Source organism: Falco cherrug, chromosome 5 (genome assembly GCF_023634085.1).
Source record: "Falco cherrug isolate bFalChe1 chromosome 5, bFalChe1.pri, whole genome shotgun sequence".
Taxonomy (NCBI): Eukaryota; Metazoa; Chordata; class Aves; order Falconiformes; family Falconidae; genus Falco; species Falco cherrug.
In genome coordinates this window covers 24,941,243-24,966,551 of record NC_073701.1, presented here as the reverse complement: position 1 = coordinate 24,966,551, position 25,309 = coordinate 24,941,243, and the positions used below count along the sequence as shown (strand labels likewise).

Genomic DNA, 25,309 nt, shown 5'->3' with positions numbered 1-25,309 from the left:
CTGGCATGCACAGGATCAAGGGAAAATCAAGAGCTTTGGTCGCGACAGAGCTGTGGCTTCAAGTGTAGCTAACCCCTGCACTAGGGCTGTCACGGGCATAGCTTCTCTCCACCCAAAAAGCTAAGATGAGGGCTGGAGGGAGGGCACAGTTGCACCTCCAGATAATTGGGATCTACAGAAGTTCACTGTCCTTTGCCTGAGAGCTACCATGGTCACCTGGGGCAGGAGAAGGTTTGGGAACCAAGCTCCAGCCAAGATGAAATGCCACTGAAATTCTCCTCCCCCCAGTTCTCCTCCCCCCAAGAAATTATGTTGGGTGTTGAAGCCATGAAAACTGAAGATATCCTGATGATGAGAAGAAATACATATTACTTTATGCTGGACAGAGGTAGAAGTGGAAGAACTGCTGTGAGAGTCCTTCAGAGCTTGGGTGCACCCTCCGGAGCCAGGATGGGAAGGGCTTCCCGGCCAGTTCCCCAGGGTCGTGCAAGGGACACCACAGTGTCTCCCCACCTGACCAAGTGCAGGGGGCAGCAGTCCAGCCAGACCAGGAATCACCCTCATTCAGATGAGAATCTAAGGGAAGAGGCTCAAGAACAACACGTGTAAAAGAAACTTGCCAGAAAGGCATGGGAAGGGGCTCTCTTGATGCACAGAGGGATGGACATATCCATTCTGGCTGAGAGGGTGGATGAGTGATGGGGGGAGCATGTCAAACAAATAACCCTTAACAACTTCCTTGGTTTGTTTGCCATTTGTTTTATCTTTCTTTCATTAAATATTGTCCAGTACAAGTTTTCAGCTATCATCTCCTTTTTTTTTCCATTTGCCACTGTCAAAGTAAGAAGGGAGGGAAGGCTGAAGGGAAGGGAATGGGGAAAATGAGAAGAAACAAAAGAGAATGAAGAGAGGAGGAGGAAAATACAAGACCTTTTGGCTTGATTTTTCTTTGCTAACAAACTATTTTCCTGACTTTCCTTTCTGGAGAGAGGGGTGCAAACGGCCTTTTTAATGAAAAAAACCCTGAAAAATCAAAAGTGGTAATTGGGAGCCTGGCAGATGTCTGTCTTTTCCTCTATATACAATGTTTTTCCTCCACCCAGGAGGAGAAGCACAGTATGGCCACCTTATAACTTTCCTTGGACTTCAGCTTCAAAAACATTGTGTCTTGGCATGTTATCAACAATTACAGAGGCAAAAAAACCTTCTCTCTCCTCTCCGTACCACTCCTTTGATAGTGTACTTACACCCTGGTGGTATGCAGGAAGGGAGCAGTTTCCCATCAGACTCGGAGATGTCCAGAAATGCCCACTTCCAGGGGCTGATGGAGACCTGTCAGATCTGTTGTATGCACACGGCGATGACTGAGAGGTTTGTATAAGTTCAGCAAATCATTGCTTTGTCCCTGACTATGCCTGCACACCGAGGGTCTCATAGCAAAAGCCAGCCATTGGTGGCATTTTCTGCTGTTCCCCCAGTTGGGTGCACTTGGGTCACTGAGCTTTCCCTTAAACTTCCTGAGACTCTGTCAATCCCATCCAATGCATCTAGATTAATTTCCCGATCCGGGGAATTTTGTAACTGCTTTCAATGGAGACAGCAATACCTCCTCTGACTTTATTAAAATACGCTGCTTCCTGGCAAAGGTGAGATGCTACTATCAGATCATACACAAGCAACAGAGGAACCAGTTCATGCAGTATTTATTTTTGATAACACAGCTCCATGTCTGTGCTCCAAACTGAAGAGTGATTTATTTCTCTCTGGGATTTTTGCAGTGTTATCCAACTACCTCAGAAAAAGGAGTGAACACATCTCCAGAACTTCTCTGGTAGTAGGAGACTACCTCACATCTTTGAAGGCATGGTAGCAGGAGCAAAGGGGTCAAATGTCCTACCAAGGGTCCTACAAAAAACCTGTGCTAATGCCTAAGACTGAATGTGAATGGCAAGTCCTGGTCCTTTAACATTCCTTTCTGTTTCTTGAAGAAGAAAAGGCAGGTTTCCTTCTCAAAACTCACACCACCATTTTGACCACAGGTAAGTGCAGCCCATGCCTGAAATCAAACCTCTCGTGCACAGCCCTGCCGCAGCTTCAAGCACGGGGAGGCAGCCACAGAGCACCCAGCAGACAGCCAGCACTCCCGGGGCTGGTGGTTCCTCCGGCTAATCTGGATCTGCCACCCTGGCACTGCTGCTCCTTGGTGGCAACCACTGGCTTTTGCTCCAGCTGCATGCAGAGACCTGCTGCAGGTAGCTGCTGCCACCACCAAATCGTGAGTGACACAGCTGGGAGGGAGAGGAGAAAACACCAGAATACTTACCATGAGACCTGACTGCAAGCCTCTGGATGTTAAGCTCTTCCCACAATTATTGTAGTAGCGTGACATTCAGTTCTTTAAAAAATAAAAATAAAATAAATGGGACCTTACGTGGTGCTGCAGTCCTTTGCAGGAAACAAGAATGAGCTTTGTCAGCTCTCTCTGCCTTTTACAGTAAACCATCTGCAGTCAAACGGTAGTGTCCCGGAGATGTACAAATTTTGATATTTGAATTTCAGTGTTCATTTCACCAACAGTCTTTAGTTTTTAAAGGAAAGGAAATTAAGTGGGGGAAAGATTTTCCTATGCTAATTCACCAGTTAAACTCACAGGAAGCTGCAAAAGATAAGGTTCCCATAGTAATTGGAACAGGTACTGCATTGCACAGATGAGGCCTAATTTTCCCACTTACTTTCAGCGCTGGTGGTTTATCTCCACATAGCACAGGGAAAAGCAATTACTTGGAATGAGGAACAAAGGAAAGGAGCCTGTGGCATCTCTGATTCTTTTTAATGGCTATTTGGCATGGTTTGATGCACCACTATTGAAACACAGCCATGCACCAGCGTGTACCCTTGACCATGGCAAAGCTCCTGTGGGGGATCCGGCCACTGGCTTTTCCTGTTTTTAACTGTGAAGTTCTGATGGGTATTCAAGCAGGTTTTGGCAGGGAATTTTACAGCTACAGCCTCCACAGGACAGAGCTGTCTGGCACAGCACCAAACACCGCATCCAAGCGCAATCCTTCTCAGCCATCGCCTCACGTTCATGACTACCCTGGCAACAAGAGACCTTTAATTTGCATTATCTGCTTCCGATTAACCCATCTTACCTATTAATTACTGCTTTATCTTGCCTGAGCTTATGAGAATCGCACCCAATTATGTCTTCCTTATCCCCTGAGCAGTCATCTGCAGCAAAGCAGAGGGAGCACAATCCTTTGCCCACCCTCACCCCAAAGCTACTTTGCAGCACAGAATCATGCCCAACAACTCCTTCATTAATTCATCTACAAAATGCCCCAGCAGTGCAGTTACATCTGTGGGTGTGCATTCCCCAGGGTCTCATTTTCCCCTGCTGTGCTGCAGCTCAATTTTTACCAACTGCTCTGGGACTTTTCCTGCACTCCATGAATTTTCTGAAAGAATTGTCAAATATTCAGCTGTTTCACTCTTGGATGCATTTTCACTGGGCTGTGTAGTTTTGACCAAGAGTGAGTCCCCTAGAAAATTATTCTTCACCCCCTTTCCAGCCTGAAACTGCCTTGAGATCCATCAATAACTATGATTGCATCAAGAATCCTGTCACTCACTTCCCTTTCAGTGACAACTGAGGCTATAACTACTAATGCTGCAGCCTCCTTTTATCATTGCCTATGATACGTTCCTGGCTCCCTCTCCCTCGTACGTAGGTGACCTAGCAATGCACTTTCTTTTGTCATCCTCTAGCTTCTTATGTACTTCCGAACCAACTTACTTATTCCCCATGCTAACACCTCATCATTTTGTGCCTTTGCATCCCTAACTTTGCTCCTGCACACCTTTATTTCTCTGCTCTCTCTCACCACTGTGGTTTCCTTTCCTCCTCCCAACAAGATGGCTGGGTTTTTTTCTTTTTTTTTTTTTTTTTTTTTTTTTTTTTAGTATGTTGTCTTTCTCTTCCCCCCAGTGTCAGTACTGAAGGACACTTTTGACAAAAGTGTGTTGCTCTCTTCCCAGCTGCTGACAGGGAGAGTTGTCCCCAGGATGTCAAAAGAAATGTTGTCCCCAGTGGGTGCAACCAGCTGGCTGAAAGGAGGCAATGTCCCGGATGCTTCTGTCTCAGATGTGAAGGAGAGAAGGGAAGAGCCCAGGAAAGAAAAGAAACCACTTCAGGAAGGAGAGAGCGCATCAGTCCGGGGTGTGGAGGAGACATTCCCAGTGCCTCAGAAGTGGGTTTCTCTCTCTGTGATACTGAGCACCTCCTGGACTGGAGGGGACCATCCCTTGTGCTTCAGTTCGGACAGCCCCACCATGTGCTTCTTCAGCTGCGGCAGGTCCTCCGCTGGGGAAATCAGCTGTGTTAGCCGCTGCAGAGAGGAAGTGTCTGTTAATTAAGCTGGTAAACAAACTGACACCCAATAGTGATCCACAACCATTGCTGGGGGCAAAGGCATCTGGAGAGCTAACTGTCCCAGCTCCTGCTCCCCTCCCACCGAACGGCTGTGAAAGGGAGAGGAAGGAGAGCAGGCTCACTTTAACTGCTCTCAGTGGCAATTATTCCACTCAAACCTGGGCCATGGACTGACAACCCGACAAACAGGGCTCCTCACAGACATGTTTCTGGGAGGAGAATGAATATTCCCTGGCTGTGTTGACAGTGCAGGGTCCTCTTCTCCACGACCCCGCAATGTGACTGTCACACCTACACCACAGCCACAGGGATGCTCCCATCCCCTGTTCACCTGCTCCCTGACCCTACCAGCCACAGATGAGCCTACAGCCAGTGAAGATGGGGAAGGACCAGAAAACAAATTGCGCAGAAATGTATATGTACTGTACATCACTCAGGCCTTTCTTCATGGATCAGGTGGGGTGTCATCTCCATAACACCGTCTTCCTAGACACCATTCTTCCTAGGACAAGGACAAGGTGTCTGCACTGAAAGAGGACAGACCTGGGCATGGCACAGGGTAGGCCTTTACAACTCTGTGAGCATGTCCTCTTTAATAACCATGGATAATTTCTTCAGAGAAAATAACATAGTCCTGACACAGGACTTAAAGGGGAGCAGGAGCAAGGGACAAGAAGTAAGGCAAAACAGATCCTGGTTTTGTACCTGGTTTGCACTGGCACCAGTCAGTAACAAAAGAGCAGGCAAAGGTGGTGGCATGCCACCTTTACTTACATGACCGGTGGGCCCACCTGAACCATAAACCAAATCAATCAGCCTGTGGCCTTGGGTAGCCCACACCGAGGGGGTCCTCTGCCATCCAGTGCAGCCAGCGTCACAGACAATCTGCATATGTCCATGTATTGCCCAGGGCATGGTGGTTACAATGTCTCATGAAGACTCTGGACATTCAATGATCCCCTGGGAGCTGTGCTGAGACTCTCCAGACCCTCCAAATGGCCAATAAGAGCTGCAGGACATTCTGGGCAGGAGCCACCCTCACCCTCCCTTGCCTTCTCTGAGGAGAAATGTGCCATGTGCACCTTCCCTGTGGCCCTTCCCACAAGCTGCCTGGGGGAAGAAACAGCAATTCACCCGGTGGCCACCATTCCAGTACCTGCTTCAGGGGTCCTTTGGTTTTCAGGAGGATGAAGATGGCGTAGAGAGGAATGCAGACCATGGAGGAAAGTGCCATCAGCCAGCCTACCACGTAGCCCCAGGGTGGGTACACATAGGAATTGTTGTATTTCAAAGGTGTGTACTTTATCAGGGAAAACAGGAAGACAGCCTGAGGAGCAGAAAACACAATATAGCTAGAGCAAAGGGAGCAGCCAAGCCAGGCAGCCTGGCCACCCTGTAAGCACCAGCATATGCAAGAGCATACTGTCTTGCATGAGATAGCATGGACCTTGTTAGCTGCAGTGAGGCAGAGCCTGGTGCCTGCTGGCTGTGGAAGAAGTTATCTTAGAGCCAGGGCCACACTTCTCCACAGTGTAAAGCCTTCAGGCTTCCTAAAAGTTCAACCTAAGTAAAGTTGGCAGCAGCTTTGAGGGTTCAGCAATGTTGAGACAGCAATTTCTTCATATCAAAGTCAGGAATTGTTCTCCCTGGCAGAAGCCCTTCAGAACTACTACACAGGCACAGAATTACCCCTCTTGGGACTCTCTAGCCACAGAGCTCTCAGATGATTTGGGTTGGATCAGGCTTGCTTTGAAAATTTCCCTAATAGTCAACTCCTGCTGGAGCCCGAGGACAAAGGACAGGAAATTTTTTGTAAGCTGTAGCTATAGATCCCATCTGTTTTCCCACTGAGGTCAAACAAAACAACCCTCAACATCAGATGCAGGAGCAGAATGTGCCTCGGAATTCATGTAAAAGTCAGTGGAGCAAGACTGGACATAAACTCAAAACAAGCAAGAACTTGCCTGACTTAGGGTGCATTTTCTTTAAACACAGTTGTCACAGAATTTTTAAAAAAGATTTAATAACATAGAAGGCAAATGGCTATGGAAAGGTATTTCTGAACCATGGGAGGTCACAGGAACACAGGCTGAAGCAAATATTTCAGAACAGGATAATTCTCACTGGTCTTCTATTCAAAAGTAATTTGACCAAACCTCTCCAGAATTAAGGATACATTTCCCTTTGCCTTCAATTATAAACAAGTGGCTTTTCAGGCTCAATTAATTTTTCAGACAATAGATAAAGCGTTATAAAGGAAATAAATAGCCACCTCAACTATGGACAAGATTTTGCTATTCCATAGCAGTTTGAAAAATTTACAGCAGCACCTTGAAGACAAATCAATGTTTTCTACTGAGAACCCAGGGACCCAGAATAATATGCTGCATTGTCATAATTGCACTTACCAAGCAGAGACCCGGAGTGAACACCAGCCAGCATATCTTGATCAAGGGCCACGGACGGAAACCAATCATGTCCTCAATGTTGTCGTAGAAGCGGTTGGCACCTTGGCCACCAGCCAGCACAGAGACAAAGTCCCAGGTCAGTTCGTTGTTGTTTCCTTCAACCACTATTCACACCAAATCCCCCAACTTTCTTCATTCTCAGTGTTTACTCCTTGCAAAAACACGGCTATCCTAATAATATAGCGGCAGGTAACAGGCTTTTCTGGCATTGAAAAGGCCCATCTGTGGCTAAATACAGATGGAGCTTTTTAACTTCAGCCACAAGCTATCAGAAAGCTTGACCTAGAAGAAATGCCCTGTCCCTCAGACAGCAGCAGCTGTAAGTGAGTGGGTGCAGCCAGCCCATGTGCCACTAAGAGCTGGTAAGGACCAGCACAAGACACAGAGGGGCAGCTGTTTTATAGGTCAACAAGGGAAAGCTCTTGCAGGTTGAGCACATGGGATTGTGTGAGCCTCAAGTGCTAAAAGGAACAAAGAGCGTGGGGGACACCAAGCAAAACCTTCTCTTAGTAACCAGATCGGCACCCTAGGGAAGTCGTGTCGAGAATCCCCACTGAGCTGGGTATTTCCCCTGTCACCAGGAGCCTGCTTTCCACAAAATGTTTTATTTTTGGCATAAAGCTGGACGACCTGGAAATCCATACTCTTCTGGAAACCAAATTTTCCCTCTGTAAGTGCTGCTGTACTGTCATGGGAGCTGTCCTGTAGGTGCCCAGAGTCCTCCTTCTCCCATTAACTTCACCTACTAAGTGATGTTGTTCACAGTATGTGGAACCCACCTGAATCTCATGGTGCCCCAGAGTGGGATACACCTCTGAATAGCCTCTAAAAGTCCTGCCACTGGCCAGACCCTAACCATTGACTCTTCCCAACCCAAAGCACAAAGAGGAAATACATGCAATGGTATAGAGAGGAGACGATGTAACACAGACGGACTTCAGCAGACCTTGTATTAAGCTCTAGGATGTCTTCAAAGATCAAACACCTCATGTTGGCCAGAAAGAGATGTAAAATGAATCAAAAAGTCATTCATAAGATAACTTATGAGTTAACATAATCTTCCTAACTAGAGCTAACCAGAGGCACCATATCAGGCTGCCTCAGGTAAAATAGGGCAAAAATATTAGACAAAAAAAATATGGACCTAGCCTGTCCAGGAAAAGGGTTCCCTGATCAGCACCTCTGGGATGAAATAATACTGTATTTGCATTATTGAAGTTCTATCATGGTGCTTAGCTGATAAAGAAGGACTCTGCTGTTAGGGGTGTTCATCTAGCTGTGAACTCATGGTCATGCCACAGGTCCCACCTGCAAGCAGGATGAGACCTTGCTTCTTTGCATCTTAACATCAGAAGGCTGGGCTGGGCAAAATACATCTTAGAGGACTGGCAACACTTGCAGGTGTTTGAGGTTTGGTGGGTTTTATTTTGGTTTGTGTTTTTTACGTCTTAGAATTAAATTTCCATATTATGCTTCCTTTAAATATACAAATTCTACAAAGGCACATTATGTGTGCTTTTCTTTTTTGTGATTCTTTCCATTACTTTCTATATCCCATGACTAATGTTTGCAGGAAAGCTCTTTTAAACGCAGCTTTTTGAAGTATTTAGGCTGGCGGGGGGCAGGTTCTTTGAACATCTCATGGTTCCCATCTTGAGTTGGCAAATTAAAACAAGTAGCCTCAAGCAAAGACAACAAGCTGTGGCATATCAAGGGACAGACAGCCTTGTGTGGGAGCTCAGCCTACACCAGAGAACAGAACCCTAAAGCTTCCAAGCTTTAAATATCATGGGGCTTCAGATAGCATTTCTGAAAATATACTGGGGATGAAAGGGAGATGGTATAAAAAAAAATTGTTTTGCCAAAAAGCCAAAATCATCCACCGGATGAAAAAAAGGGAAAAGATATAAATGACACAATTTGCAGTTTAGAATACAAGCATAGCACAGTCTCTTATACCATACAGTGTTTCCACAGAAACACACTGTGATGATACATGATAGATAAATTAATTTGTAATACAACTTTGTTGAAGTCAGAGTTTCACTGCAAATTTGGATCTAGGATCAAGTGGAAGAGACATAGCAATTAAAGAAATACAAAGATACTAGACAAAAAGAATGACAGAAGAAACACCTATCCTCCAGCAAGAAAACATCCCAAAACTTTTGTTGTTAATTACGGTGTGCCTCCACCTGCCCTTATCACTATTTTCTGTAGTACAACGATCAGGTACCGCATTTCCATGTCCACTGTGGCAGTCAGCAGGTGATGTGATGAAACACAATGGGGACTGACATGAATGTCCTCAGAGAGTATATGAACAGGAGGTTTTACATGTTCTGTGTTTTGCAGGCAGATGGAAAAGTAATCAAGCTTAAGAAGTCAGCAGTTCAATCACTCAGCATTGGCTTTTTGAGCAAATTAGAAGCTGGAGGATATGTGCAGTCTCCTTTCCTTCCCAGCACATTAGAAAGATCAGCTAAAACTCCTGCAGAGAAAATCATAAAGATTTCCCCAAAGACATTTTTTGTTGGAATGAACAAAAATGTTTGCTGTTATCCCCAATATCCCAAAATAAGGAAGAATGTATGCAGGCGCAGGGCAGTTATCCATGCGTGCTGGTTCCACTTCTCTTGCGCTGACCAATCCCATATACCTTCCAAGATGTTACACGCTTTTCTGGCAAATCATTCACTTTTCCTACATAATTTTATGGGAACAAACTTCACATGAACCCAACCAGATATTTGCCTACATCCTTACATCTTGTCCTTATGGAGCCTTTTTCATTTTATGGAGCTTATAACAACTGCAAGTAATACTCAAACTGAAACAGGCAAAGATTCTGTTTTATTTTTACAATATCCAGAAAGAGTGAGTTTCACAGATCTGCTAGTTTGGAATCTATGAAAAAGCCCTCCCTTTTAAATCTTTTCTCCCAAGCTGCATTTTTTTGCATTCATCTATACCAAATTTCATCCACGGGATTTCAATAGATGATGACCCTGGCCATAACACTAAGCTTATATCTACTTCCTCTCTGTTTCAAACCTGCAGCATCAACGCCTGTGCCAAACCCGTGCAAAAAAACAGCCGCAGAGGTGTTGTGGCACTGCAACAACTGCGCACACCTTGGGTATCAAGTGCACAGAGCAGGGCCCCTTATGGTCCATAAATAAGCATGTAAGATTGCCTGTAGCCAGTGCATCTGAAAGGATAAAGCACACACAGCCAGAGTGAGCCTGACAGGCAGGATCCAGGCAGAAGGAGGCTGGTAGCCATGCTGCATGTGAGCAAAAGAGTGAGAGAAAGATTTATACCAGCACAACATGGGTTCACCCCAGGGCCACCCACAGGTACCCGCTGGCATCATTTTGCTTTAGCTTTGTAAACAGTCCTAATGGTTTCAGCCTTACTCTCCCGCAGTGATGGAGGCACTCACTTTCTCCTGGAACAGCTAATCCTAATGTGCCTGCTGTGTCTGACTGGAAAATATCCTCCCTGCAGCCCACTTTGGTGGCATCACATTGTGAATCCCAGTGCTCAAAACCTATGCCTGCTTATATGAGGGCTGCCTGTCCCAAAGTGGAAAGGAGAGGAGAAGGGCGGGCGGGAAAAACCCAAACCCTCTAACACTCCCCTCTAAGGAAAGTGATCAGCAGGGCCGATGCTGCACAATCCTTTCACAGGCAGAGTGCAATACGTGAGGAAATCCTCAGATCTTTGCGAGAGCAGCCGCCTGGCAGCAGAGGGAAGCTGCCAGGTGGTGGGTGGTTGGCGTATGTGCTGCGAGAGGGGAAACTCGTAACGCGTATTTGTGTTAGCAAAAATGCTGTAATTCTTCACAATGTAAGCAAGAGGCTCAGCTCTGCCAATTCTGAGGCTGGGGAAAAAGAACAGCAATTGGCACCAGACTTTTTTTTCCACTAAAATGCCTCACCTTGACACTCTGACTACATTTTGGACCAGAATCAGGCCAATAGATGCAAAGCAGAACACCAAGAGGGTAAAATCCTGCTGTGTGGAGTGGGAAAAATGAACTAGTGGTGGTAAGGGAAAGGCCATTTCTCAGTCCTGAGCTGCTCCGTCCCCCTTTCCAGGCTGCTGGGGCAGCATCACCTCATGCTGCTCATGGTCTGCCATTGCTCCTCCCCATGGGTTGTCAGAAAAGGCATGTGGCCTGTGTGACCATAGAAATGGCAGGGGAGGTCTATACATTAAAACATAACTCAGTTTAATGTAACCAAGCATGGTGATGATGAAGCCCTGTCACAGATAAATGAGAATCTCCATCTCCCTGTAAACCCCACAGGGACTGGGTAGAAGGCAACTCTAAATTAAAATGTGGCCAGGGTCTGTTATTCCAAGCTCTGAGGTGAGCTTCCCTTGCAGCGCATCCCTCTAAAATAAATCTCCCTTTCAGATCTGCTTTTCTTGCATTCCCTGGAGGTAAAGCCCAAGCAGTTGGACCTGCTACCATTTCAGTAAGAGAGGTGTCCATCCAGACTAGCAATTGGCTCCTGCTTACATGAAGCATTTGGAGAAACTGATAACCCCTTCCTCAGCAACTGCACTGTAGCCCATGCAACCACGATAAACCTGTAGGCACCAAAGAGAGCACAAAGGGACTGACTGTTCACAGGCTCTTCTTAAGTAAGACAAAGGTGGCACCAAATGAAATTAACATGTGGCATTCAAAACAAGGAAAAGAAAGTGACTCCTTCACACAACACCTGACCAAGCTATTGATCTCTTTGCTGCAGCATTTTGTGGATGATAAATGCTTACCTGAGTCAACTGAAAAATTAACAGAAGAGAAATAAATAGATTTTACTTCAGGCTCTGGAAATCCCTGGGCAACAAGCTGAGTATTGCACCTGGCTCTGGGATTCCCAGCACAAGAAAGACATGGACCTGTTAGAGCAGATCCAGAGAAGGGCCATGAAAATGATCTGAGGGCTGGAGCATCTCTCCTGTGAAGAAAGGCTGAGAGAGTTGGGTTTGTTCAGCCTGAAGAAGAGAAGGCTCTAGGGAAACATTGCTGTGGCCTTTCAATATATAAAGGGGGGCTTGTAAGAAAGACAGAGAGGCTTTTTACTAGGGATTGTAGTGACAGGACAAGGAGTAACAGTTTTAAACTGAAAGAGGGTAGATTTAGATTGGGTATAAGGAAGACATTTTTTACTATGAGGCTGCTGGGACACCGGAACAGGTTGCCCAGAGAAGCTGTGGATGCACCATCATTGCAAGTGTTCAGGTCTGGTTGAACAGGGTTTTGAGAAACCTTATCTAGTGAAAGATGTCCCTGCCCACGGCAGGCAGGGTGGACTAGATGACCTTTAAAGGTCGCTTCTCACCCAAACCATTCTATGGTTCTATAATAAGTTGTTAGAAGCTGGAAGAATATTTACAAAAAGTATTATTGCTAACTTTTCTGCTATTATACTCCTTCCTGAGCATCCACTCCTGGCCATTGAAAGAGGCACAGTGTGATGCCTGACGTCTTTTCCTTAGGTTAGGATGTCCATGCTGCTTGGCATAGCTAGGAGCCAGCAGATTTGTGGTTGTGAAGTGTTGAGGGTCTGGTCTAAGCTGGTATCTAAGATAGCATTGCACTACCCTTGCAGGTACTGAGCCCCTGTAGCTCCATGAAGCTAGGGAGAGAGAGCAGCTGCTCTGCATCACACACATCTAGACCCTTTGCCCCAAAACCACCAGCCCCAGGGTACGAGCTTCAGGGAGATGAACTGCAGCCTGCATGCTCAGGAAGGGATCTTCCATAGGATATTGCAGGATACTCTTCTTACTGCCCAGACTAACAAGCAGTTGGTTTCCTTCTGACAGTTTGTGGAGCTCAGTTTAATGCTGGTCTCAAGTAGTTTAGTTACAGACTTCGCTGAGAGCCATAGCATTCCCTCCCATTTCTTTTAAGAGTGCTGTCACAGCCCATGCAAACAGGAAGCATGTATCATCACAAAAGTAACGCACAGCAAGTCTGCATCCCAGCATTTTGTGTTAAATTAACTGACATGGCTAAATTAAAGGCATAATGTAAGCAGACGGTAACAGAGACCAAAGAATAGCTGTCAGTCCTCTATAGCTGATTTTCTAATTCAAAGGGCAGATGGGAAGAGCAGCCAGGTAGTTCAACATGTGGAACATTCAGAGAAGGAAAAAACTTTCATACTCTACATGTGGAGCAATTAAGAAATGTTGTGAGTAAACAGTGGAAACCAGACAAGAGGGTAATTATAGCATTTCTTTGCCCCTTAAAGATCTTTTCTATTCACTGCCATTTCTCAGCCCCCCCCATCCTTGCCTTGAGAAAAAGCAACATAGTTTTTTGTCCTTCACTTACCATATACCCATCCTACACAGATGACTTCAAAAATGGCCAGGAAGAGCAGGCACGTGCCGCTGGCAGCATAGTAGTCAAAGAGCTGGAAGATGTACATCCCACCCTGTTGAAGAGGTAAAGAAAAGAGAGTTATGGCGAAACTGTTCCATGTCAAGGAAAAATGACTAAGGCAAGTAGAATAGCAGTAGAAACACTGCATCTAGAGAAGTGGGAGAAAGAGAAGAGCCTTCTCTTGGGCTGCCCCCACTCTGTCACAAAAAGGCAGTCAGGCCTGGCTGGTTTCCATAGGAGCAGGATCCAGTTTGTTTGCTTGTTTTCAATCAATCAGCAAGTTTCAAGCATCATTTCAAAACATCACATAGCAGTGGAGAACTTCACACCCAAGAAATTTGAATCCTGAGGATCAGGACATTTAGGTACCTCATGTAAGCTGCATCCATCTTTACATATTGCTCAAGGTCCAAGCCCTGCAACAGCAGAGGCATGTGGTTTCCCTGCTGCCTCTGCCTTCAAGCTGAGCCCTGCATAGTTGCCATCAGCTGCCTCTACAGGTCAGTAGATGACTCCCCTCTCTTACTTTCATGTATTTTCTCAGAGACGGCTTCTCCAACAGGAGTCAAACAGATGCTTTCAAGTAGTGCTGAAGGGCTCTAGACATTGCCAGAGTAGAATACCCTTCATCCTACCACACATGAGGTGACATCCTGCGATGGTGGAACTAGATGCCTCCATGCAAGGGGGCATGCAAAAAACATGGGAACCCTTAACGCAGTTTCACTTAAAGCTCTCTCAATGGCAGTGGGAGGTGCCTTCAGCAAATATTTAGCCAGGATCCTGTTGGAGGATCATTCGGCAGTGCCTAAGAAGTTTAGCAGGAATTACCTGTCACTTACAGAACATAGAGGCAGAGGGGTGCTGAGACTCCCACCCAAGTGTGTGGCACGCACACACAGCGCAGCACACCACTGTGAGGAAGAGGTGCTTGGCTACTAGCTGCAGAGCAGGACAAACACTGTGCACTTAGCATCGTACCAGCACAGCTCTGCTTCTGGTCCCAGGGATCACAGGCTTTCCACTGGTTCAGGCAGGGTTATAGTCCAGCCATTGCCCCCAGCCTTCCCTGCTGCTGAAGAGCTTCTTGTGGAAAGCAGCTAGCAAACAACCACTGCCCTTAGAAGAGCTTCTGCTTGTGCAGCTGAGCTTGTTTTAGTCACCAGGCCTGGTATTTGCATAAAGCTGTATGTCAGGCAGCCTCTTTGGGCTGAGGGACCATCTCTCTGGAAGGCTCAGTTAAGCAGTGAGTACACTAGCATTACACAGGGTAAAAGCAGCACCAGCTGTGAAAGACACCAGATAATGCATCAGAAATTAAGGACAATTAACAGCATCAAAGATTACCTTGCTGTCTCTACCCAAGTCTAGCAGGGTTTCTAGTGTTCAGCCTAATACCCCAGCTACTCTTTTCTTACCTCAGTGACCAGCAATAAGCCCAGCAGGTAGCATGTGACTGCAATGGCCAGGATCAACAGCTCCCGACGCCCCTTCTTCCGAAACACTCCCGGGAACATGTCAATAAGAGCTGTCACCATGCTTTCCACACAGACAAACTAAAGAATAAGACAGGTCAGAAAAATCAGTGTCTCCTCTTCCCCAAGCACGAACTCCTTCTCACTGCCCTTTCATGCTCCAGCTGCCTTATTTTTTTGTTTTCTTTTTTTGTCTGTCTTGCTTCCACCAAGGGCCAGCTGCAGCTGCTAGGGACCCAAACACAGCCTGATACATCAGTGAGGTCTCCTATGGAGTAGACCAAAGGGTCAAAAGTACAGTCCCATGCTGGACGGGTGAACTGTGTAGAAGGAACTGCCTCAAACCAACAGATCATGCTGCAGCACAGCAGGAGTGACCAAGGAATGGGGAGGCAAGGAGCAGACTGTGTCCCTCGAGCAGGATGAGGAAGCACTTGAGGTGGCACAAAGAACCCTTGTGCCAGAGGGGAGCTCCCCCTGCCATTGTGAAGCTAAGGGCAGCCAGGTGACTGTGGGGCACAGCTCAGCCCTAACATGAAGCACACCCTTTGTACAGCAGCACTGGCTGCAAAATACACCACGACTGCCTGGGACAACCCAGTAAAGCAGGTGGTCATGGGTCCCACAGGTGAATTGCTGCCTTTTGAGCCTGCTCATCACCACATGTATGGCTCTCAGTCCCACAGAGCAGGTCACCCATGGGGTACGTAAGAGAACATCAGCCACTGCTAGAAAAGCTCAGCCAGCACAGAGTCATAAGCAAGGTGAGGCAGGAGGGGACCTCAAGCCAGAGAAACAAGGGAAAGAGACCTCTTTCACCAGGTGCAGGGGCTGAGGTGCTGCAAAGTGGAGCCTGAGCAGAGCATCCTGCCTGGCAGACATGCCAGAGCATCCTCTGCTCTCCTCCTTCCAGTACCAGGGTTGCATGCTACGCTACGCAGGGTGCTCTGCTGGATTTTGCTCCTGGCATAACAGGAGTATGGGAGGGTAAGAGATGGGCACAGCAGTGAGGAGAGCACACAGGGCTTGCTCTGGTGAGATGCACCTGAGAGAAAACAGCCTCATTCCCCTTCCCATGCCAGGCCTCACTCCATGCCAGGCCTCACTCCACGGTGTGCACGGTTTCGGTGCTGGCACAGAGGTTGGCGGGGGTGTTGCTGGGATACCCTCATGTACACACCGGGAGAAGGATGCCAAAGAGAGACACCAGTGCACATAACCACAGGCCTCCCGTTGGCCCTGATTCTGAGCTCCCACTGTGTGAAAGTGCTGTGGACAATGTGCAGAATGTGTTTAAGGAACCAGCAAAGCATATAACCATGGTTTTTTTCCTCATGGCCTTGAGGAATGCTCAGGACGGGGACAGGCACCTGGGCATTAGACAAGGAGGGGTCATTTGCTGTACCTGGCTGTCCAGTCCCAAGAAGATCAGCATGAGGAAGAAGAGGCAGGACCAGAGCTGTGACACAGGCATCATTGTTACTGCTGTTGGATATGCTATGAAAGCCAGGCCAGGACCTGCCAACAGATCACAGGATGACTAGGTATGGCCTCTCTACCACCACTGCCTGCCACCACCACCCTGCAGCACAGGCTGAGGTCACATACTGCTTTAAAGATCATATCACCACAGCTCCTTGCCCACACAGGGCTGAAAGCTATGTCAGGGAGCACTGGTCCTGCAGACCTCACTGCAGACACCCATAGCAACAGAGGATGTAGATAATAACCTGGACTTCACTGCAGAAAAGTCCCCTCCCCTTCAGGCTTTCTGTTTTGCCTTGGCTCTGAAATCTCCCAGCAAAACCTACCTGATTCAGCTACTTCTGCAATGGGTACACCCTGCTCTCGAGCCATGAAACCCAGCACAGAGAAAATGGCAAAGCCAGCAATGAAGCTGGTGGCACTGTTCAGGAAGCAGAGCATGATGCAGTCCCTGCAGGGGGGAGACCAGAGAGAAATCAGTGTTTCCCACTGCAGAGTGGGTTCACTTGGGATCATGTCTGTACTCAGCTTCCCCGGTCGGACAGTATGGACCAAGGAATATCGATGCTGCTCTTGAGTTCCCTCAGAAGTAAAAAGCTCAGAAGAGATCCAAAAATAAGCCTACTACCTTGTACCCCACTGTTCAGGAGTTATAGGACTACACGTGGCACAAAGAGAGACATAGGACATCACCAGTGGGTCGTGAATAGGATGCCAAAATGATATATGCAGGGACATGGCAACAAAAAAGTTGACAGGAGTCAAAAGAATAAGAAAAACAACAGAAGAAATGAGGAAAACTGCAAATTAGAGAAAGAAAGAGGTCACAAAAGTAAACAGAGTCAAGAAAGAGGAGAATCTGAAAGCATGAACATGTTTAGGTTCAGCACAAAGACTAATGGGTGAACAAAAATCCTCACCTGACAAGGGTTGTGTCTACACTGCGTTAAGTATACTCAGCTGGAGGCTGGAACACACTATACCACTTGTCCTGAAACATTTGTGCACTTGCTCACTCTGAAAACCGGGCACCAGCCTGAGCCAGCTAGGCTGGATACCCCACACCCCGGGATCCTGTCTGGGCAGCTGCCAGAGCTGAACCACGGCATCAGCTGCTATGGAGCAGCGTAGACACCCAGCACATTTGGGCCACCCAGAGCTAAGCTGCCAGTCCAAGGCACCTAAAGCTTTAGAGGAAGGCGTCAGTGCACCAGTCCATTGGTGACAGATACATTTCAAGAGAGCCAAGGGGAAGTATTAATTGCCTGACCAACAACCGTGGCAGCACCTATAGGAGAACACAGGAAGAGGAGCGATGATTGATGTCTCCCAAGTACCATTACATTTTCCCATTCATGCTGGAGCAATACATGATGGAATAACAAAGCTTCTGCTCCTCGGGGCTCTGTGGAAGGTGTCAGAAATGGTCCTAATGGCTTCACTGAGCTCCATGTCAGGCCATGGATAAAATAGATCTGTAAACCAAGGGCAAGGAGGAGTCCAGACAGACTTGATTAATCTTCTTGATAGGATCGAAATGCCACTGGCAGTACATTACCTTGATGGAGACAGGGGCCGCAGCCATCACCTTTGTACCACCTCTCCTGCCTAGCAAGTGACAGCAGAGCTGGCCATGCCACCCCTGCTCACTCACCCTGTCAAAATAGCCCATGGTGTCTCCACAGTGGCTGGAACAACATTCCATTTTCATTCCTCCCCCTCCTCCAATGTCTCCTATTTCCAGGCTAATTCACATGGGAGTGCACTACTAAAGCCATTTTCTGGAGCTCCTATGTTCTCTCAGCCACTCCCCATCCCTACGCTGGCTGAGTCCTCCAAGCAGCTCCTTAGACAAAGCAGCATGACCCAAGGCTGCCACCTGGGACAGACAGACACTGCCTCAGATGCAGTTCTGTGATGTTTGTCTCTAAGCAAATTTCCAGGATGCAAGGAGTCCAGGCTCCTCTTTACCTGTAACAGTTGTTGGTATATTTGTTGTAGCTGCCCAGAGCTGTCAGGCACCCCTGACCGATGGCATAAGAGAAGAGGATCTGAGTGCCTGCATCCATCCAGACCTAGAACAGAGAAAGTCAGTGGTCTCCAGACCTGGCAATAAAATAAACAAATGCCCTGTCTAGCAGCAATCCCTCCACCCATGCAGAACAAACCCCATGAGACTGAGAGGGACTCAGTGAATGCGGAAACTGGGATACCTCTCTGGGAAAACTGAGCTATAGGACTGGAAGTCCTCTAGGAGAATTCTGGTGGGACTGTTATTTTCACATCGCACTCAAGGTAACACAGCTTCTCCACCCTGTGCCTTTGCATTCTGGGTGAAGACAGAATCCCTGATAGAATGGCTCTGGCTGCAGTTGACACTGCAGGTGTCTGTGGTCCCTACATGGCTCAGGATCCGCAAAGCTACTGGTGAGTCATCCCAAATGAAGGCCAGTGAGTCCTTTGCTTGATCAATGTACTCCCTTCCCAGCTCCCCAGCCTACTTTCCCACATCCCTGAGGCCGTGGTGCAGCATGAATGGCAGAAAATTCCTGGGCTGAGAGATTTCAGGGGTGTCATGCACTCAGGTGCCCCTTTGATCTGGTATTGCATGGGAAAAGCTGAGTGGGCTTGTTCCCCGCTGCTCCAGCCCTCTCCTCCATGGAGGAGTCCCTTTGCTCTGTGTGTTGTGGGCTGAACTGCAGCTCCATTCTCATGCCCTGCCAGGGGTAGCCCTGAGCTGCAAGTTAGCAGGCAGGCAGGAAAACAGCCCACCTTTCTGTTTGTCTGTGTGCTCCTTCTCATACTCTTTTTCATCTAAGCCGTACCCAGTTACAAACATCCAGGCACCTGGAATTTGGCAGCCTTCAAAAAATCCCAGCCCAGGCATTGCTGCTTAAATTCACACGGACGTCTCACAGATGGGCATGTACGTGGGACCCCTTCAGGCACAGGCACACATCCTGCTTTACAGCAAAGCCCCACGTTCTGCCTAAACTCAGCAGCAAGATCTCTCAGTCCTGCTATGCTGGATTGCAGCAGCCTGGAAAGACCATGTCAGCTTTAGTTAGGCTGTGAAAGTCAGGGAGGTTTTCAGTGAATAAGCTCCGACCATAAATAAAACACTCAGCCCCAGTCATCCCCCTGTTATTTATTTTGATATTAAAATGCCATTTACATTCAGCTGGCTCTTTGCATTTAGCACACCACAGATTTTGTACTGACAACACATAATTGCATCTGAAAGCCATTTGGGGGAAAGCAGCGTGCTAATGTGTTTAGCAGCTGGTTTGGGAGCATTTGGGGCTATCTGGGAAGATGCGGGAGGTAAACTGAGACTGTGGGCTAAGCATATTGCTTGGCTGCCTCCACACAAAGATTCAGTGGTGGAATGATCAGCAGCAGTGTCATTTAAATGCTCTTCCCGGGGTGGGGGTGGGGGTCTGCACTAACACCTCTCTGGGATGGCAGAGGCAGCCTGCATAGTGTTGCTGAGCCGATGTGGGAAAGGGAAGCAACCTGCTGCTACAGAAAAGTGCCGGAGCAGACACCCTGGGGGGATCCTCTAAAAAAGGGTCCTCCTGCCTGCCCTGTGCAGCCCTCAAAGGTGCTGCCCACCTCCTGCCAACCTGGGCTACTTTGCAGGTGCTGGGCTTGGCTGCACCCTGTGCCCTCATCTGGACTTAGCCTCCCTGGGTACACAGCATCCTCCCTGCCAGAGTGCAGTTTCCATGGGTTTCAATGAGCGGTGGCAGGGGCTGATCCTCTGGGCAGCTCCTGACCCAGGCAGATGGGACCAGCCCCCAGGGTGGGTGAAGGGAACCTGCTGCCCAGCTGGGGCACAGCCCATATTACCTGTGCACATGTGGTCTCTGCAAGCACAGGAACCCTGCACTCCCCAGGAGGGCCCTGTTGGAGTCAAACAAAGTGCTAACCAAGCCAGAAAAAATTGTAAGTGGTAGATTATTTCACCATTCCCACTTCTTCCTTAATTATTCACATTTAAGACCCAGCAAAACCATCTGCTACCTGCTGAATATTTCATATACTTTTCTGGTTTTGCTAGCCCATGAGTGGAAATGACCTAATATGCCCATATGCTATAGGCACACGAGCAAAAAAGTTGTGCTGGGCAGGGGGACTGGAAACCTTCCGTGTCAACACTTGCTTGACACCCACCCACCTGCGGGTCTGCCAGCCTGGAAATGTCCAGCTTCAGGTAGAAGATGATCCCCTCTGCAGCACCCGGCAGCGTGACCCCTCGCACCAGCAGGATAATAAGCATCACATACGGGAAGGTGGCAGTGAAGTAAACAACCTGCAGGTGCAGGGAAACAAGAGGAGAGAGGGTCAGTGGGGAGGGGGTGCAGGCATCATCTCATCTCATCCACAGGCCCCCACCCCAGCAAATGTCCCTGGACTCTGCTGTTGGCTATAGCTACTACTGCTATGTAGAAGATGGGTGAGAAAGAAATCAATCAAGGTTACATCTCACTGGTGATTTAGTTAATCTGCCCTTTGTTCTTCACCCAAGACTCTGCCACTGGTTGCTTTGCTTTATTTTCTTTCCAGTCAGTGTAATTTCCCTGCTTTCCAGCTGTTCTCTTCATCTTTCTAGAGCTGAAGAAGAAACCCAGATCTCTTCCTGTCACTGAGTTTTAATGAGAAGTTATTAAAATGGTCCTATTCCCAGCAAGAGTTCTCCAAATTAAATAGCAACTTTTGGTGCCCAGTTTGAGATACCTCTAAAGGGGCCCCATTTCCAGGTATGCTCATGCGGCACTCTCATCCCTTCAATACCTCTGAGCTCACAGGTGAAAAATGGGGGTACCTCAAAGCCTTTAAAGAAAATGTAGACCATTATTTTTGTAAAATCTTCTTTTCATTTCTTTTTATGTAAATAAATACGACAGTAGAATTAATCATCTCTAATCCACTGCCTAATGTAACTTTTTTTTTTAATTTGCAAAATATCCATAAGCAAGTTGCAACTTCCTAACATTTATTCATTATTAAAATTCATCCAAGGAATGTGAAGGCTCGTTTACTCTATGGATTCATAGTGAGGGGCCTAAAATTACATTTTTTCCTGGTTACTGATAATTGGTCGAATAAGTCACAGTACGTGGTACTTTTGCTATTCCCCAATTGAATGAGAGTGTGAATGCTTTTGGCACAAGTACTAAAATCTATCTTCAGAAATCACTTCTGGGGAACATTTATACACATCAGCTGAATGCACCAAGGAAAGGAAACATAGAAAGAGCACAAGGGTGGGCAAAATGAATAAAAGAAAAAGGCTTTTAAAGAAAATGAGTCTTCACAGAGTTATTTGAAATTATTTTCCTGAGGTCGCTATTGTTTCTTTAAGTTTGAACTCCTTAAATCACAGAAGCATAAACACAAGGGTCTGGCAGGTCTATCCAGTTAGAGCAGCCCCTCAATCAAGCACAACGTCCTGTTTGCTCTGCAGCTGTTGAAGAAAATTATGCACCTACTCATAATTCCTGGGACCTCCCTACTGTTTATCCTAATCTGTAGTCAGTGAGGAAAAAGAAGGAAGGAGCTGATGTTTTTGACAGTGCCCCTATAGAACTCAAAGTGACAACCTGCAGAGAAGGCAGCTGGCCTGTCTGACCTGTGGTATGTCTCAGGACAGAAAAATCCACCCTGCATTGCTGCACCATGTCAATAACACCTAGCTGGTAAAAAGTAAGCCCTGTATCCTAAAACTTGTGATGGAAAAAACTTCTGTGGTCCCAGGAAAACCATTCCAGCTACTACGTACACTCACTGTTTCCTGTGGCTTTCTGGTCTGATTTTGCCAAACTCTATCAGCCCAAACAGCCTTATCGAACTTCTTTAGCTTTCTCATTGTGCAGGCAAGCTCTCCATGCTGGGGCAGCACCAGGCAAAGGAAATACTTGGTGGAGAGGGCTGAGAGCTGAAGGGAACCTGTGATGACTTAATTACACTTCCATGCAGATCAAACAGCCTCTCAGACCCAATCTCCCAAGATGATACCTCTTGTGAAGATGGTGGTGTGATATTCAAACCAGGGAGCATCAGAGATTTAAGTTTTAAAAGGCAGAGCATCCCCTCTCCCTGTAGACGTGGAGTCTGGCTCTCCCTCCTTGAGAAATAGTAGGCAGCAGGTCAGCACCACCAAGAACCAGAGTCATCAGCAAAGACTGGGAGAAACTTAGTGCACAGACCAAGCTATTGTCTTACTCTGTTAAAACGGGTGCCCAGTCTGGTTTTAAGGTGGGAGATGGGATTTGACACTGAAACATGTGTGTCCAGTACAACAGGGAGCATCTGCCAACAGGAAGGATACTGATTTGAAAGTCTGTTGCAGAAATTGGTTCCCCTCCCTTTGCTATTGGGACATCCCCTGGATACCCACAAGACCCAACCATCACAAATGACCCACCCATCCCACTGCATCTCCAGGAAGGAAGAAGGTCAAGGACATAGCACCATCCCTAAGACCGACCCCAAAGCATCACACATTCGTTCAGTCCAGAAGGATAACCAGTCCACCTGATGTACAGGATCAACATCAGGAGGAAGCATTGGCTCCAGCCTCACCAGCAAAATGCAGAAAGTGATTTGCTGAGCCAAAACCCACAGAGCCGGGGAGAGTACAAAGGGAAGCACAAAGACATGTCTCCCATCCTAAGTATTTTGCAGGATAAAGAAGCAGGAGAGATTCATTATCTATTCACTGTGCTGGTTACAGGCAGCAGCTTGTCTATTTTGCTCCAGTGTTTAATTATTGCCAGAGATAGGAAATTTGCCAGTGTAGAGTATCTTGTTAAAAACTCCAGCAAGCCACACCAGGACAACACACTGGTGATTAGATGATTTCTAACAGCACTTGAAAGGTATCCATCAGCCACTGCATTTCTACAAGGCAAAAGGTGACCCAAGACTCCCCTCAGTTCCCTGTTCTCTTCTCCCTGTTTCACGTACCCTTTTATTCTTCCTCTTATGGGTCAAACACAACTGGTGTAAATCAGTGTGGCCTCACCAGGTTTTAGGTTTGACTTTGGTGCAGTGTGTCTCCTGCCTCTACTTCATGAAGAGGGAAAAAAGATCGGGGAAGAAATGTAAGATGGGTACAAGGAGGCTTATGGAACAGGAGGACAATCTCCATTCCTACTTTGCCTGTGGACTTGACCCCCTTCCAGATGCAGAAGTAGCAGATGATCCACGCCAGCAGGAGACACAGAGCCAGCTCCCAGCGCACAGTGCCCAGTTTGTGAATACCATCCGTGAGCCCCAGGACTCGCTTCCTGCCGGTGTCCAGGGACATGGAGAGAAGCATTAACACCCCAGACCGCACTCATCCATACAGACCTTTCCCATATTATCCCATCCAAAGATTTAACAGACTATCCACGATGCATCTGCCCAGGCTCCCAGCCTTGCAAGTCACCCCAGCTCTGCCTTGGGCTCCCCGTCTCTCATTTCTGCTGACACTGCTCCACCATGTCCTGTAGCTGGCCCGAGCCCTCCCACTCTCCAAGCCCACGGTGCTGTGCCCGTCAGACCTATGCAACACAAAATCACCATATGTTCCCCATTGCTCCCCAACCCTGGCAGTTGCCCAGTGGACACCACTCAATCCAAAGTAGGCCACCAATGCCATCATCACCCCTTGGTCACTGCTCTTCCTCTGGCCTCCCCATATACTATGGACACCCTATATGTAAGCATAAATGGCCTTTATGATTCCCATGCCCTTCAGCCTCATTCCCTGAAGACTCACTGTCATGAAGGTGGGCCACACGAAAGCTCAGCACTGCAGCTCATGCAGTCCACAGAAGCTCAACTCCACACTTAGGAGACCTTTGCACACCCATCTCCATACCAGTCCCCTCAGAGTCTCCTTGCCCTTGCAACCTCTGCAGAAAACCTGAACAGTCATTTCAGATGGGCCACAGCTCTCACTAAATAGTATGGTGCAAAGAATAGGGCAGGAGATGGGGTCCAGCACTGTGCAGACTTTCTGCACCCATGGACACATGTCATCTTCTATGTGCCCTGTGGTGGCTGCAAGGGGCAAAGGACACTCAAGCTTTTCAGAGGCACTTCAGGAGCCATAAATGGGGAAAAAAATCCACCAAAACTGCTGAAGCTGAGCTCCTGGCATTCCTCTTCTTTGTGAGACCTTCCTCAGTTGAGTGTGGAGGTGTAGTGTGGCCCCAGCAGCCATTTCATCCTCTCCAGGCTGTAGTGACGTCTCTCTCTGGAACACCATCTGGCCTGATGCAGGACCCCTCAAAGGTGTCTTATTGCCTCCAGCCCCATGACCAAACCTCCCTGAGCTCCTCTTTGGCATCTCACACATGCACCTCAGACCCCTGCTCTCCAGGGAAGAGCCTGAGCAGCCTGACGGACCACTTCCTTTAGACACCAAGCAAGATGTGGTCAGAAGAAGAGAAAAAGCAGTTTTGTTCCTTTCTGTTTCACTGTAAAGGACTGGTCAGTCTGCCTCGGCCTCTCACACTTTCCTGCCAACAGTAGCAACACCCAACACAAGTATCCCCTGCTTACAGCAAGTCCTCATCTTCTTTTGGTGCCTCTTTCTGTGGCCACTCTCACCCACGCACCTCAGCGCCAGAAAGGGAACATGCCACACGTGTGTGTGTGCACATGAGCACCCTTGGGCAGGCGCACTGTGAGCAGCCTTCGGGGTGTATCTGGTCCTCATGCCTCTGGGCTCTGTGCTGATCTCCTCGGCAGCTCAGAGCATTGTGCTGCCCGTGTTTGTGTCTGACATGTGGCACCTCGGTTGGTCCTACAGAGACGCACAGCCCTCTGCCCGGATACTCCTACAGCTGCAGCCTTTAGATGAGAGAGGAGCCTGAACAGAGGGAAAGCAATCACGTACTCCCAAAACTCAATCATTGGGGAGGTGGCGTTCGCAGGCAAGGTCCTGTTGTCCAGGCTGGATCTATTCAGAAATTCCACACAGAGATCTACCAAAAGAAAAGGAAGCTGATGAGCCAGAGAAATTCTCCAAGGCTCCTCC

The 25,309-nt window shown here is 47.7% G+C and overlaps 1 protein-coding gene across 6 annotated transcripts in view; it reads right to left on the bottom strand.

Moving 5' to 3' along the window:
- Nucleotides 1-1,686: 1,686 nt before the first annotated feature.
- SLC6A12 (solute carrier family 6 member 12) overlaps nucleotides 1,687-25,309 on the bottom strand; it is a 39,950-nt gene continuing 16,327 nt past the window's right edge. For 5 of the 6 annotated variants that reach the window (XM_027807701.2, XM_027807699.2, XM_027807698.2 and 2 more), the window contains 11 exons: nucleotides 25,169-25,256; nucleotides 23,435-23,567; nucleotides 20,453-20,587; nucleotides 18,244-18,347; nucleotides 16,599-16,723; nucleotides 16,193-16,305; nucleotides 14,731-14,868; nucleotides 13,262-13,364; nucleotides 6,841-6,941; nucleotides 5,589-5,759; nucleotides 1,687-4,388 (listed from right to left, as the gene is read on the bottom strand). In XM_027807701.2, the coding sequence (XP_027663502.1) occupies nucleotides 4,245-4,388; nucleotides 5,589-5,759; nucleotides 6,841-6,941; nucleotides 13,262-13,364; nucleotides 14,731-14,868; nucleotides 16,193-16,305; nucleotides 16,599-16,723; nucleotides 18,244-18,347; nucleotides 20,453-20,587; nucleotides 23,435-23,567; nucleotides 25,169-25,256 (1,355 nt within the window). In that variant the 3' untranslated portion in view covers nucleotides 1,687-4,244. The remainder of the gene's footprint in view (nucleotides 4,389-5,588; nucleotides 5,760-6,840; nucleotides 6,942-13,261; nucleotides 13,365-14,730; nucleotides 14,869-16,192; nucleotides 16,306-16,598; nucleotides 16,724-18,243; nucleotides 18,348-20,452; nucleotides 20,588-23,434; nucleotides 23,568-25,168; nucleotides 25,257-25,309) is intronic. The other variant, XM_027807702.2, reaches the window with a different exon arrangement.